The sequence below is a fragment of the Uranotaenia lowii genome, chromosome 3, assembly GCF_029784155.1.
Source record: "Uranotaenia lowii strain MFRU-FL chromosome 3, ASM2978415v1, whole genome shotgun sequence".
Classification (NCBI taxonomy): domain Eukaryota; kingdom Metazoa; phylum Arthropoda; class Insecta; order Diptera; family Culicidae; genus Uranotaenia; species Uranotaenia lowii.
Genome location: NC_073693.1, coordinates 314,996,668 through 315,013,425, shown reverse-complemented (window position 1 = coordinate 315,013,425; position 16,758 = coordinate 314,996,668). Strand labels below are relative to the sequence as shown.

At 29.6% G+C, this 16,758-nt stretch overlaps 1 protein-coding gene across 1 annotated transcript in view; it reads left to right on the top strand.

Annotated features, from left to right (window-relative positions):
* The first annotated feature begins 1,777 nt into the window (after positions 1-1,777).
* The window catches only part of LOC129758490 (limbic system-associated membrane protein-like), a 147,962-nt gene continuing 132,981 nt past the window's right edge, over positions 1,778-16,758 (top strand). The window contains exon 1 of the mRNA XM_055755993.1: positions 1,778-1,892. Coding sequence (XP_055611968.1) covers positions 1,796-1,892 — 97 coding nt within the window. The 5' untranslated portion in view covers positions 1,778-1,795. The remainder of the gene's footprint in view (positions 1,893-16,758) is intronic.

Here is a 16,758-nt window from a genome sequence, read left to right as displayed (position 1 = left end):
CTTTTTGAACTAGTTTCTGATAACCTGGTAATACATATCGACTTTATTTTGAAATATTGAGTTTTTAGAAGAAATAACCTACACAATGAATATAATATCATCAAAATCGATAAAAACATTTACAGCCAGGAGAACGAAATCAAACTACAACTCAAATTTCCCCGTTACGGATATTTAGCGAACGGCTTTGGAAGATTCAAATCAATTATCAACTTTTTTCAAGGTTTTTAAGTAAGTTCTGCGAAAAAAGTAAAAAAAAATTTCCAATTGTTTACTTTTTCTCATTTAAAGAGTTTTTAAAATGTTTCAATCAGATTGAATTTAAAATATTTTTAAAAGCATAAATCTAATCATTGTGCACTGCAATGTGCAGGTTTCAACAAAGTTATTAAATGAAATCATTTTGTTTTGTCTTTCTACAGTAATGCCAAAACTATTTATACAGAACAAAATTTTCCAAATGACGTATTATAAACAAAATCAGAATCAGTTTTTTTTTTCTTAAATGTAGGTTTGACTGTTAATCAGTTATCAATGATTGATTTCACTTAAAACTGATACATTTTAAAAATCCTTATAACAAAAACTTAATGTGATAGTCCATATTTGACAGAAGATTCGAGTTTAGACGCTTAAAATCTACCAAATAAATCATTAAAACAGAAGCACCAAAATGCTTCTCCCTTGAGTAAATAAAACCCAATAATAAAAAAATCCTCCTTTAATGGTTGAAAACTTATGTTTTGTTTCTCAAATGAATCTACCGAATTAATAATATTTCAATTTTTAAACAAATTTTCCGAATTTTAAAGCCAAACTATTAAAATTTTAAAAATTATATTTGAAAAGTTTATCTATGTTGTTCAATTCTTAGTTCTATTATTTTCGAGAAACATAAACCTTTAAGAAATATAAATTTAGATCAATAATAAATAAAAATTATTATCATTTCCCTAACGATAAATCGTGGTAATTTTTTTTGTAATCTGGCATTTATTTTAGAATTATTGTTTTTTTTTACAAAACCTGTGTTTAAGGAATATTTATTTAAAATTATAAAACCAGACTGTTTAGAATTTACTTGAAGCAAATTTTTAGTTCAGAAAAATTTATTTTAATTCATTTGTGTCCAGAAATAATTTACTATTATTTGTTCGGAAATTTTTTTATTTACTTTATCAGTAAAATATAATATTTTTTGAGTTTGCTATATGATTTTAATCGCTGTATTTTTTTATGATTAAAATTTTAATGGCATGTGCAGCGGAATGAAAACTGAAAAGAGTTTATTTTATAGAAATTTGAAAGAAAGGTAGATAGACAGGCATAAGAGCACCAACAGGAGAAAGATTGATAGGTGTTGAAATTTTTTGCTAGAGGCTGGAGGCGGCAACGTTACACGATTTGTCTATGTATCGTGTGACCAACATCTTTTAAATAAGTGGTCGTGAATCTCGTTTTTAAGTTTTTTTTTCCTCAGATTTAAGCTTTTTTGCCTTGAGAGCATAGGAGATGAAAGCTCAAATTTAAAGAAAAAAGCTTAAATCTGTCAAAAAAGGGGAAATCTGAGAGATGTGCTCCATACGGTTGGAATAGAATTGCCGGCCTCTGTCCAGACTTTGGCACCAGTTTGTGTCTCAAATTTTCCTATTCCAAGAACTTTCAGACCTAGATATCCCAAAAAATCATATCTCAACAATACTATCATGTACAACTTAGCATTTCACATCCCTCAAATGCATTTAATAAAACGGATACTATCTTCTCTTTCATAGGTGAAGCAGCCAGCAAAATAATGAACACGGCAGAGCCTCTGTTCATCACCCGGTCGGAAGCGTTTAAATTTGCCGTAGGAGACACCATCACACTTCCCTGCGAAGTTTCATCCCCCGGTAAGTTCAACGTTTATTGAATCGATAAAACATGTTGAAAATTTTCACGTAAATGATTCATTCATTTTTACAGAAACGGGTCAAAAGGTTTAGTTGTGTATTATGCTGAACTTGTCAATTTTTCAGTGATCAAAATGAAATGTTTTAAACCCGAGCGACATTTTTCAACATCAGAGGCGCGCTGTGCCTATTGACACATTCCGAAAGGTCACACCAGTCAATTATTGTGATTCCAAATCGCTGATCTACCGGAATGACAATTCTGTTCATCATGGAAAAGCGCACAAATCCAGCACCATTTTTCCGATAAATTGCCAGGATAGAGCCTGCCAGTACAGTGAATGAAGTTGTAATCCATTTGTGCACAAATAGCGCTTTATTATTCAAATTAGCCATACATTTCTATCACTGCTGCTGCTGCATGTCGCTTGCTCTACTTTTGCCCGATACCTGCCTGGGCTATAAATACGTCCCGTTTGCCTGCCATTCGAACTTGAAAGACATAAGCACCTGCCAACAAATAGTGCGAGGGGAAGGAATCCCTCTTTTTTATGAGGTTTTTTTTTATCATCTGCACACTATCCACCCACACTCAATCGAATGGATAATGGAAAGAACAATGTATCGAACGTTACAGTTTATCATTCAGTGAGCTTTTAGGGCCGAACTATTGCCCACAAGGGTTGAACTTAATGGAGTTGAGGCAATTGTTGATTTGCTGAACGAGTGACTCTTTAAGAGTACACTCTCATTAACTAAAATCAATTTTAAATAAAAATTTCATCATAAAATTTTTTTTTCAATTAAAATAAATTATTTCAAAGTGTTCTATTTTATTCCTTAGCTATACATTTTGCCTCCAACTAACCATCAAAAAGCACGCAGCTGGCAGTCCCATCAGCGATGATGATTCATTTCCACCCGTTTTACCTTAAACTAGCAAAAACATCACTTGCTTTGACAGTTGGAAACGCATTTCCCTTTTTCTATCTCCCCTTTTCTGTCAAATGTGTTTTCCCAACCATCACTTCAGCCAGCCATCCATCATCGATATCCTGTTGCAATCGATTTGATGGGCTCAAAATTGTCCAATCGGAAATGCGGCAGCAGCGATCAAGAAGACACTGAAAAAAAATTACTTGAAAAATTATAAACTTATTCATGAACTGTTTCCGTCGATGATTATACTCAAGGGTGTATACTTCTCCTCAAGCAAATTTAAAACCAACATTTCATCCAATGAACTTTTTTCCAAATATTGTTTGAAAGTGCTTTTTGAGTTACTTTTGTTAAAAAATATACCGCATATTTTTTTCAGTGTTCCTCCAGTCACTCGTCCGTAGGCAATTAGGCGTCGATCGATCGATTTGCAATGCATTGAATAATTTCACATTTGATAGGAAGCTTTTACTCATCCTTATTCCGTTATTCGGAATGTTGGAGCTTACTTTTACTAGAAAGGGGGGTTAGGAGGATAGAATTGGGAACAAGCTTGGAACATGAATGACATCGGATGCATTGTTCGATTTATTGTGTGTAGAATGCATAAATGGAAACGCACCTGTACCCGTTTCCTCCATCATTGTCCCGTACGGTTTCGTTCTCGTTCATGTTTTGAGCATTGCGTAGCAATGTTTCTACTAGCAATGCATTTGGGAGCAAAACTGAAAATGGTGCAATTTGTTAGTTATTAGTGAAGGTATATTTATCGAGTGAGGTAAACAGTATGAAAGAATGTAGGAGTAAGGAACTGATTAAATGGATAAAAAGATAAATTATCCTCCATTCAATAGATAGCATTTATAAAAAGTTGGTGGCTCGTGATATTATTCTTTCCGAAAAAAACAAGTATTGGTTGTTTTTCAAATTTCGTTTAGTCCGCTTTGATTTTTCCTTTCAGGGAAAATATCTTTTAGCATTAGTTTTTAGCTACGTGCTAAAGAATCTCATTATTATAGTTTCTTTAAAAATTTTAGGCGTATTTCATCAAATCAAATTGCTCAAATAAGGAGTGTTTTCAAGAAAAATGCAACACTTTGCTTCGTAAAAAATTTTTGAATGCATGGATGAAAATTGATGAAACTTTTACTGAAGCTACCTAGTGATATATTGTGTACGTGCAAAAAATTTGGCGACAATCTGTCAAGTGGTATTTAAGGTTATGTTAAATACTGGAGTTCATTTACAAAATGGTAGGATCGAGAAAAGTCCCAGTGGGAGACCCAAAAACAGCTAGAAATCAACTAATTGACCAAAGTTAACATGGTAGACTGTTAAAAAATTCCTAAAGTACCCAACAGAGTGCTAAAATTTTAATAAAAGTGAAGATTATTGATTCCATGAAGTGAGAGAAATGTGAGAGGGTTTTTCAAGCTCGAATCGAAAATATTAATGAGAAAGTGATAAAAAATTCAAATTTTTCTGATTGGTTCGTCTAGCTGATTTATAAACAGGCTTGAACTCATTTCTACAAGGTAAAAAAGCTACCCATTGGTAAACAAACAAAATACGGTGGTCAAATCGTACGTAAAATTATTGGACAGCTTGTGAAAAGATATTTTGAAAAATTTCGTAATGGACCTCATAACAAACTCTTTAGCGGTCACCTGGCAGGTTTCCAATCATAAATTTCCCATTGACCAGTCTCGTCTGTAATTTCCAAAGATAAACAAAGATAAAAAAAAATTAAATTAAATAAAAAAATCTCTGATTAAGTTGGATCTGAAATCGAGCCATTACGCAAAAACGATGATGGAGTGATATAAAGTCAAATTGGCTAAATTTGTTATAACTTCGTCCACATTCAAGATTTTAAATTATTTTGATCATCAAGCTTCAGGAAATAGCAAACGTAACCAAACATAGCCTTGATTTGAAGTTCATAGTATGCATTCTAGATTCAGCACGTTTTCCCAGAAAATTAAATTCTAAAAATATCTTGATCAGGCGCTTTCTTAAAAACCACTTGAGAGAACATCACAAAAATTTGTGTTTGTAAATATTACATTGCTAGGTATTTTCCCTTAAAGTTTCATCAATCCATGCATTCAAAGATATTCTCAAAACAAAGTGTTGTGAGAGCAAAAAAAATATTTTGGAGTAAAGTACAAAATATTAAAAAAAAAATTGAACGATTTAAAAAACTACCAGTTGAGCGTGGAACACAAGAATGACATAACCAGTCAGAAAGTCTTATACGACTCTTTGTTGATTGCAGGTCCGTGCGAAGAACTCGTTCAAAGGGTAAAGTTTTCGATTTTCAAATAAAGCTATAAATAATATTAATAAATCCGGAAATGCACAATAAATAAAGTTGATTTTTGAAACCCTTTTAATCATCACACAAACTCAAAAAAATTTTCAATTTTCCAACTACGATTTGAAAAAAAACAGAATCAAAGTTGTTGCAATGGTTTTTCTGGTAAGTCAATAATAAATTTTAGTTAAAGTAGTCAATAATTAATTTTAGTTGAAAATAAATTTTCAGTAGCCTAGTTCACAAATATTAACATAACACTAGAAAACTATTGTGAATATTTTTTTAGTATATCAAGACTTTCAAGCTTCGGACATTAAAATCAGAAATATAATATGTAAAATATAACACCAGATTCAAAAACAAAAAAAATTGGAATCCGAAATCGAATCAAATCTGAGTCCTTAATTAAAATTGGGTTGAAATGTAAATTTTAGATAAGGAAAAAAATTCATTTATACTGATAAGAATTTTTAAAACACACACTTGAAGTTGATGATGAAATGAATTTTATTAAAAGAAGAAAATATTTAAAAGAAATCAAGAGTGCTAGTGATCAATGTCAAAGATAAAATGAAAAATAAATTCAAATTCTTCTGGTTATCTAGAAAAAAAAAATGCTTCAAAAGTTCATTTACGCAGTGCACAAACTCACTTTATATTTCTTGAAATACAACATGATCAATTCTTCAGTTAAAGCTGATACCAACAATATTCAGGAGAGATTTTTTTCTCTCAATCATCAATAGGAAACTTGTTAAAACAACAACACTACTTAACACTAAGGAATTTTTAATTGTTAACATTGAAAGCCAAAGTTAATGCTCATGGAGCAAGCATTTAATTTCACTTCAAAGTCCTACTTCATTTTTTAGAGCTGATAAATTCAAAATTTCAATGCTGATAAATTCAATCATTAAAAATTATTCACAATAGATATTCGAAAATAATAAAAATAAGTGAAACGTTTTTATAGTTGAAAATATCCAGCTCTGAATATTTGGTCGCTTTAAACAGAAATATTTGGTACCTACTGTTGGAGTTCAATTTCAAATTTTAATTTTACAATTCGATGTTATTTCATTTCACACATTTGTTGAAACCTGCAGAACGATTATATCTTTGTTTTGATATCTAAAATACAACTTGATTTGAAACTTCTTTTTAAAAAAAAATTGTTTATGCTCTCGAATTTTACAGAATGGGAAAAAGTAAACAAATTGAAAAAATCTATAAGTCTTTTTGCAGAAGCCAAAACTACTTGCGATCTTGGGGAAAGTAAACAATGTATTTAAAACCTTTATATACAGTTATTTTAATGTTTGAAATTGTTGTCAAAAGAAATTTATGCTTTTCTAGAAATATTTTTACGTATTTTCAAAAGTTTTTTCAAAAACGAAAGCTGATTGAAAAAAAACTAAATGCACTCAAATTAATCAAAATTAGCTTTTAAATATTTTGCACCTCGAAAATGTGAATTTTGTGGTCTTTCGTAATTTAACAAAACCAGTTTGAATAAAAAGGTATAAATTGATTTCTCGAAGAATACTTTTTATTAGCATGAACTTTAATGTCATGAATCAGCCTAAAATTTCTAATGACCTAAACAAAGTGATAAGAAATAAATTAATAAATACTAGGTATAAGAATTTTTTGGTTATTCTGTTGACTTTCGATGAATGAATTTTGAAATTGAAATTGATAAATTAATTTACTTGTTAAATTACACTACTAAAAAAACCCCATTTTTAAAGCGAAATAGGGTTTTTGTATGTCAAGATTTGAGTTTCAATTAAAAAAGGTTTGTTGGTTTCAATCTGTGAACATGTCATATTGTTTTGTAGATTAGAATGTCTTAGGCCTACAGTGATTAAGAACTTAATTCCTATTTCCAATTTTTTGACATGTTCGTTAGCACTTATTTTTCAAACACCTTCTGGGATCGACACATTTTCCGTCACTATGGTAAATTTATTTCCTGAAATGAAAATTTCACTTGGAAAAAAAATCTTTTTTATCTTTGCACACTTGTGTCAGTCATGTATTGATCTAATATTTTTACCACAGAAGTAAAACCTTTGCAAAATCATGATATTTTACACAAACTCACCTGAAAAAAGCAATTGGAATCTGGTTGGAAGCTTTTCATTAGTAGGCATCTCGAAAAATTTGATCTCTTAAATCCGGTTTTAACATAAATTTCTTCGTCCATCAGGACACATCTGTCACATTTTGTTAAAACCGGTTGCACATGTTGCAATCTAAGGAACTGTTCACTATTAGTTATTCTAGGTGTTTACTAGTCGGAAAACACTTTTTGACTGACGGAAATGGATTAATTGCATTATTTAAGGGGTCTACATTCAATTATCCCCAATAACCATAGACTTTTTACCATATTTAAGATCAAGGGTTCCATTCCGATGCTTGATTTGAACTTCGTGTGGATTCTAGAGTGGCTCATTATACTTCTTAACCATTCGGTCCAAAAAAGAATCAGAAAAAAATCAACAGTTTATGAGTTTTCAAGGCGAAAATGAAGAGTTTTCGAGGCGCAAAATGCGCAAAAGGCGCAAATTTGTGCAAAATTATTTTTACCGTGTCTTTTTGCATCGTTTATATCTCAAACACACATTAACTTAAAAATCTGGCAAAAATAGGCAAGATAGTCCTTTTCATAACCAACACAACGCTGCTAAAGTTTTGCATATCCGAGCTCTAATAACGTAGCTATCACCGAAATAAAGTGCCCGGATACTAAATGATCATAGCCTTATTTGAGATACGCAAAATTTACTTTTGAATATAGCTGCTAGGTATGTACATATATGAGTGGGTGAAAATTGATAAAACTCTCAGCAAAACTACTTGTTATTGTTCATATATGTTTGATGGTTTGAATTGCAATTTTGAAAATAGAAGGATATGAAAAAGGCCACGGGTTTTTTCGAGCCGCGTTTATTGGAAATGCCTAATACTTATTCAAAACGCGATTTGTACGGTTCATTGCAATATTTCCTTTGTTCTCAATTAAATTGAGTAAAAAAATAAGTCAACTTGATTGTAGTTCAAATTTTGTTATGTCATTAAATTTGGTGGCTCTTAATTTCAGATTACTTTAATTTTTTCTCTTGTAAATAAAACAGATTTTTATTAAGAAAATTTCATCAGGATTTTTAGTCTTCAATCAAAAACTTCGTTTAAATCGCGAATGGTTAATGTTAAAACGCCAACCAAAATCGAAACTACTACTACTTACTTACTGAGGGTTCACTCAATTACTTTAGGGTTCACTCAATGCTGCAAAAATTATTAGGGATTTTTGAAAAAAGATTTAAACAAAAATTCGAAAGTTTGTTAGTTTTTATTTTTAAATTGATTTATTTAATTTGGAACATTTTACCAACTTTTTGACATTCATGTTCAATGTTTTTTCTTAATGACAAATTATTTTCGTTTTGCAACTTATCTTATGCAGAAATCGCCTCAAAACAGCTTAAAACTGGTTTATTTTGGCTATTTGACTATGGATTATCATTTAAAGCAAATTCATCGAATAAAAGTTGTTAATGTCACTACTGACATAAAGCTGTTAAAATATGGTTGCCAGATTTTTTTCAAAACGATTCCCGGCTATTTTATCTAGAAACCTAGCAAAATCCGAGTATTTCATTTCAAAACTATTGACCAAAATCCAAGCAATATTCGGAAAACTTTGGTCAAAACACAGAAATAACTTTAGAAAAATCTATAAAAACAACTTTGAAAAATTCATTTCATCAAATCTTATCAGCAGATTTTTAATCTAACCATAAGCTTAATGATTATTTCATAAAACTTTCTCCACAAATTAATTTTGGACGGCTTGATAAAATAATCTAGAGCGCAATTTTTAATTTGTTCGTTTTGGCAGAGTGAAAATATCCGGGTAAAATTCGGGCTTTTTTCGCTAGGACCTGGCAACCGGGATGGACCGGACTTTTCCCAAAATTTTATAGGAGGTAGTGGAAACATGAACCACTCTAAATATCTCAGCTGATTGTTGAGATAAAAATCTTAATTCAACTGTCATCGTCATCGCTTTGCGTTAGCATGTATTTTTAAATGTCGTTGAAATATATTCGCATCATATGCTTCTTATATTCAACTAGCTTAAAAACATTATTATATAATCAAACAAGCACCCGAAAATTGCATCGGTGGGAAACCTATAGTTCATAACAGAAATATGCTCATATGCGTTTTATCTCAGTTATCAATTGCTCTCTCACATGTGGGGTATCTTAGGCCACCTTTATTTTGGTTTTTTTTATACACATTATTAGCTTAAAATATATTTATCTGTTAGCCGTTGCCTATCTCACTTCACATTAACTGTTCTAATCCGATATATTGAACGTCTCTGTGAATTCACTAAGAGCAGATTGATATCAGAGATTAACAGTCCAGTGATAGGAGCATAGGAGAGATTAATCTGAGTAGATTAGAGTAGTTTGTAGTAGCAGAAAGTACTCTCCACATACCAGTCTAGCGCCTACTATTCTTCAATAAAGAGTCAATCGTTTATGCGAAACTTGCGCTCGTTAATAAAAATAAGTTTTTGTGCTAACTCTAACTAAAGTGAATTTGATTTTGGAACGGATCGAAAGAAAAGCTTAAGGAGATTGTGCGCGACGGTATGCTGAGTGGACCCAGCATAAAATTGTGCGATTCCAAAGTTCTGGTGCGGAGTAATCGCCTTTCGAAGTCCAACCTTAGAGCCTACCTTCCCTGACAATAGAGCCTAACGTTCCTGCACAGCCTTGCTAGGAACGGTTTAATCATCGTAGCGACATTAAGAACATCGCTGTAAGATCGAGTGTGAATCAAATTTCTGTTTGAAGCCCAGCCCACGAACCCAGGTGACTACATTATCTTATCTGTGAAGTTTCCATATGACAAAATAAGAGTTCTGGAAAATATTCTGTCATTTTCCATTTGCCAAAACGTCTCAAACCAAGTTTTTGAAACTATTCGATCACACACAACTTTTTTTTTTATTTCGTCACTTGAATTGCTTAAAAATAATGAATTTAAAATATCAGTTTTGGGTCAACTCATAAAATTTATATGTTATCGGTGCAATTTGGATTTGGTATCCCACGATTCCGTACCATTTTTCAAAATCCAAAAAAAAATCTTTTTTAAACAATCAGAACTCAAGGAAAAAGAATATTATTATATTATTATCTGACTATATCATGTTATTTTAACATTTAATATAAAGAAGTTGTAGAGCAAAGAAAAAAAAGTTTGCCCATGCTACCCCACTCTCCCATATTCTTCCCTGAGAAATCTGGCATCTTATGTTAAAACTATTTTAATTAAAAAAAAGCTTTTGGCTAACATTTTACATTATTTTTTTTTTAAAGCAACTCAATATTTTAAATTGGGGATAATACGACGACCACTAAAGTTAGGAAAAAACCTTCATCTGATTTCATAATGGGTCATCAAAAACGACCAAATCGGATTACAGAAGGGTTAAAGAAGGGTTTAACTTTTTTTTTTTCAAAAGTTGAAGTTATTCGCAATCTTTGAATTGACTCTTGAACAATTTTTTTTATCTTTCAACACTGGAATTTATTTCAGAATATTTCCATGTTGTATTTTTCTATGAGTTGATTTTAAAAAAATATATATATAACCCCAAATTTTTGAAAGCTTTATCTTTCCAGATTGCCCGGTTTATCCAGGCTTTCTAGAATATTCGATGCAATATTTTGAATAAATTCGATAAAGGTCGAATGTTTCTTTCAAATTTGGCCGTGCTCGATTCTGTATTTAGGTATATACTGTATACACAGTTTCTTACCACTTCTAATTTGGAACCAATTTGAAAAATATCTGAGTTCTGCCTGGTTTTGCGAAAAAAATTGCTCTGCTTTTAAGATCAAAACTTGTCGGAAAAAGTTTGAAGTACTAATTCTATATTTGATTTGGCACGAGTTCTATCGCCCTGGATTTTTGAAAGGTGGCTTTGTAAAAAGAGGTGTGATATGATCAGTAGCGTATGTTATGTAAAAAATATAGACCTGATGTATAGATTTTAAACTTAAGAACTATATCCTAAAACTTAAATCTTTTCATGGCACTCCACCATAGTCATAGTCTTAAAATTGCTTTCTCTGAACAGCAATCAAAATTTGAATTGAGAAAAATTCAAAACTTTCTTATAAAACATTTGTCAAATTTTGGTCCAGATCATCACTATAAAAATATTCGCCAATTTAAAAAAAAAATAATACACAATTTTCTGAATCTGTTGTTTCATTCATGGTAAAAGTAGCCCTATGGCAATTTTTATCTGCTTTCCAAGAACTTTGATTCAATGGTTTTGGGGCTATACGTCAATTGGTTTTCAAATTAAAATCAGTGAGATTGTTAGATTTATATGAATAAAACTGTAGATTTAGCAAGTCTAACAGTGACGAGATAAACTGACAATTAAGTTCATTTGAACTTTTCAAAGCAAATCTAAACATGAAAAAGAAAGCTTTAGTTTGCATCTGCTCAATCGCTAGGTCAATAGAGACATCTTCTCTCGGAAAGATGTTTAACTTCGAGCTCAAATACGATTAAGATTTCTCCTAAGTGATATTCGCTTTTCGAGTCGTCGAGATGGAAAAACTTCCGCATAACAAAATCAAACAGATTGTCTTAAACATTTTGCAAACAGGCAAAGAAGAAGCGACAATTATTCCGACTACTGTAGGTATTGCTTCCACTTTCCTGGTGCAGTAAAAGATTACCAACGACGCTCTTCTCCTTCCGACGTCAAATGCTGAGCCGAGTCACGCTTAAAGTGAGGCTAAAAGAAACACCCAAAAACTTTTATCAATTTAATTTTACAACTTTACCATTTCATTTGAGCTTCACTTTTTCCTGTTCAAACTCCACTCAGGGATCAGAAGTTTGGCCTGGATCCGGAAAGTCGAGACCATGCCATAACTTCATCCGGGCTCATTCCATGTGGAGTAAAATAACACCCGGAGAAAGAGAGCTCGTCGGAGAAATTGTTCACCGAAAGTACACCGAAAGGTTCGTTAAAACGGCAACTCAATTGCGATTCGTTTAGAAAGTAATAAAATTTGTCGCAACTGAATAAACATTTGCGATTATTGTACCGCGCGCGTTCCATTTTGCCGCCAGCAGCCTGGTGGCCGTAGTCTCTGGAGCCACTGTTCTTCTCTCTTTTTTACAAGAGAAGGAGAAAATTATCCTGAAGGGTCCTGGTGAGGTCCTCGGAGTGGGACTGGCAAAAGAGGGAAGGTAAATAAAACAGGCAGAAATACTTGTGCAAAATCCTCTCAGGCAGGTGTTGTAGCAATGTTTCGTGCTGGGTGCTAAAAGGACGACACGACGACGGCAATATGGTCCTGCTGGTGTGACGATGTTTAGTGACCCACTTAAGAGGGCGTCTCGAATGAAAGTTGTTGTTCTACAGAATGGTGGAGAGTGTTGCTTGCACGTCTCTTGAACTGTAGTTTTTGGTGCTGTTAATGTTTAGGATGGTTAAACATTTGCGCCGCAAACCGCCAACTTGCCTATTTGATCACATTTAATTCGGGAAACTCTGCCTACAAATGTGGGAGAAATTTGTGTCCCAGAATTTATTCAGCCACTGCCCAAAATAATTAACAATAAACCAGATCCATACATTTTCTAAATAGGATGTAGTTACAAGATAATCTGGAACGAAAAATTAAATATAAAAATAAAAGATCCTCCATAAAATGATCGCTCATAGAGTATCAGTGAAGCCTCTTCACCTTAAACATTGCTTACGGCGTTTTTTTCAAGAGCAAACCATGTGAAAAGATTCAATTTCAGAATGAATTTTAATAAATTCATAAAAATATTTTTTGAAATTCTCTTCATTTTCACAAAGCATTTACATACTCTTTATCTGGATTGTTAACAGCATTTTGATACCCATGTTAGGATAAGTGACTTGCGAAGATTTTGTTGTCCTCAATTCAAAACAATTGCCAGATTGCAAGTTTTGGGTAAAATCGATAATTTATAACTGATAAACCAACAAATTTAAATGAAAACTAAAAACTGATTTCTAATCAATTTTATATCCATCAATTAACCTGGACGTCCGATTTGATTGTGTTATTCTTACATCTTTCATAATCTTACATCAGAGAAACAACGCCTTAAAACAAAATTTCGGCATTTTTTTTTATTTGAATCGATAAATATACATCTTTTTCTGGCATCATTCATGAAAGTTTTTGAGTTTAAGATATTCAAGATATCAACTTATTAACCAATTTGGTTGCTAGGTTGCCGAAATAAAAAAAAACTTAAATTTCATAGTATTTTAAACAAATTTTCATCACAGAATCGGTGACAAACAACACAGAATTTTGGAATTAATTAAAGATTTCACAGCATTTTTAAATTTTGTTCGTTCTTCAAAAAAAATATTTTTTTGTCAACATAAAATATGGATTTTTGTTTTGTTTTGGAAGATCATTATGAAATAATTAATTTAAATTGATTTTTCTCAAGTGAAAAGTGAAAAAATACTCAATTTGTCATGACTTTTTAAATAATTTTATGCTAATTCCATCACAGAACCCATCACAAAATTTCTTGTTAAAATCAGAGAAAGTCATGACAAAAATGACAAAAATGACAAAAATGACAAAAATGACAAAAATGACAAAAATGACAAAAATGACAAAAATGACAAAAATGACAAAAATGACAAAAATGACAAAAATGACAAAAATGACAAAAATGACAAAAATGACAAAATGACAAAAATGACAAAAATGACAAAAATGACAAAAATGACAAAAATGACAAAAATGACAAAAATGACAAAATGACAAAAATGACAAAATGACAAAAATGACAAAAATGACAAAAATGACAAAAATGACAAAAATGACAAAAATGACAAAAATGACAAAAATGGCAAAAATGACAAAAATGACAAAAATGACAAAAATGACAAAAATGACAAAAATGACAAAAATGACAAAAATGACAAAAATGACAAAATGACAAAAATGACAAAAATGACAAAAATGACAAAAATGACAAAAATGACAAAAATGACAAAAATGACAAAAATGACAAAAATGACAAAAATGACAAAAATGACAAAAATGACAAAAATGACAAAAATGACAAAAATGACAAAAATGACAAAAATGACAAAAATTACAAAAATGACAAAAATGACAAAAATGACAAAAATGACAAAAATGACAAAAATGACAAAAATGACAAAAATGACAAAAATGACAAAAATGACAAAAATGACAAAAATGACAAAAATGACAAAAATGACAAAAATGACAAAAATGACAAAAATGACAAAAATGACAAAAATGACAAAAATGACAAAAATGACAAAAATGACAAAAATGACAAAATGACAAAAATGACAAAAATGACAAAAATGACAAAAATGACAAAAATGACAAAAATGACAAAATGACAAAAATGACAAAAATGACAAAAATGACAAAAATGACAAAAATGACAAAAATGACAAAAATGACAAAAATGACAAAAATGACAAAATGACAAAAATGACAAAAATGACAAAAATGACAAAAATGACAAAAATGACAAAAATGACAAAAATGACAAAAATGACAAAAATGACAAAAATGACAAAATGACAAAATGACAAAAATGACAAAAATGACAAAAATGACAAAAATGACAAAAATGACAAAAATGACAAAAATGACAAAAATGACAAAAATGACAAAAATGACAAAAATGACAAAAATGACAAAAATGACAAAAATGACAAAAATGACAAAAATGACAAAAATGACAAAAATGACAAAATGACAAAAATGACAAAAATGACAAAAATGACAAAAATGACAAAAATGACAAAAATGACAAAAATGACAAAAATGACAAAAATGACAAAAATGACAAAAATGACAAAAATGACAAATGAAAAATGACAAAAATGACAAAAATGACAAAAATGACAAAAATGACAAAAATGACAAAAATGACAAAAATGACAAAATGACAAAAATGACAAAAATGACAAAATGACAAAAATGACAAAAATGACAAAAATGACAAAAATGACAAAAATGACAAAAATGACAAAAATGACAAAAATGACTAAAATGACAAAAATGACAAAAATGACAAAAATGACAAAAATGACAAAAATGACAAAAATGACAAAAATGACAAAAATAATAAAAAATTATAAAAATTACAAAAATAACAAAATTACAAAAATTACAAAATTTTCAAAAATGACAAAAATTACAAAAACTACAGAAATAACAAAAATTACAAAAATTACAAAAATTACAAAAATTACAAAAATTTCAAAAATGACAAAAATTACAAAAATTACAAAAATTACAAAATTACAAAAAATACAAAAAATACAAAAAATACAAAATACAAAAATACAAAAATACAAAAATTTCAAAAAATACAAAAATTACAAAAATAACAAAAATACCAAAAATGACAAAAATGACAAAAATTACAAAAATGACAAATATTAAAAAAATTAAAAAATTTCAAAAATTACAAAAATTACAAAAATTACAAAAATTACAAAAATGACAAAAATTACAAAAATTACAAAAATTACAAAAATTACAAAAATTACAAAAATGACAAAAATGACAAAAATTACAAAAATTACAAAAATTACAAAAATTAAAAAAATTACAAAAATTACAAAAATTACAAAAATTACAAAAATTACAAAAATTACAAAAATGACAAAAATTACAAAAATTACAAAAATTACAAAAATTACAAAAATAACAAAAATTACAAAAATTACAAAAATTACAAAAACGACAAAAATGACAAAAATGACAAAAATGACAAAAATGACAAAAATGCCAAAAATGACAAAAATGACAAAAATGACAAAAATAATTTTTTTTTTATTATTTTTTTTTTTTTTGACAAAAATAATTTTATTCAGATTCATTCACGTTTTTTTTAACCAAGCGAAAAAGGATTATTGTATCAATATAATTTTAAGTGTTGTCGCCCACAAATGAAGTTTTTCAGGCTAGATTTATTAAAATAAACATAAACAATTTTTTGTGAGCCTGAAAAACGATTCAAAATCAAGTTATGTTTTAGTTGAAAAAAAAAGATTCAAATGTTTTTTTCTTGGTTTTTTTAACATTTTCTGGATTTTTGTAAAATTACAAAAATTACAAAAATTACAAAAATTACAAAAATTACAAAAATTACAAAAATTACAAATATTACAAATATTACAAATATTACAAAAATAACAAAAATTACAAAAATAACAAAAATGACAAAAATTACAAAAATGACAAAAATGACAAAAATGACAAAAATAATTTTTTTTTTTTTTTTTATTATTTTTTTTTTTTTTTTGACAAAAATAATTTTATTCAGATTCATTCACGTTTTTTTTAACCAAGCGAAAAAGGATTATTGTATCAATATAATTTTAAGTGTTGTCGCCCATAAATGAAGTTTTTCAAGCTAGATTTATTAAAATAAACATAAACAATTTTTTGTGAGCCTGAAAAACGATTCAAAATCAAGTTATGTTTTGTT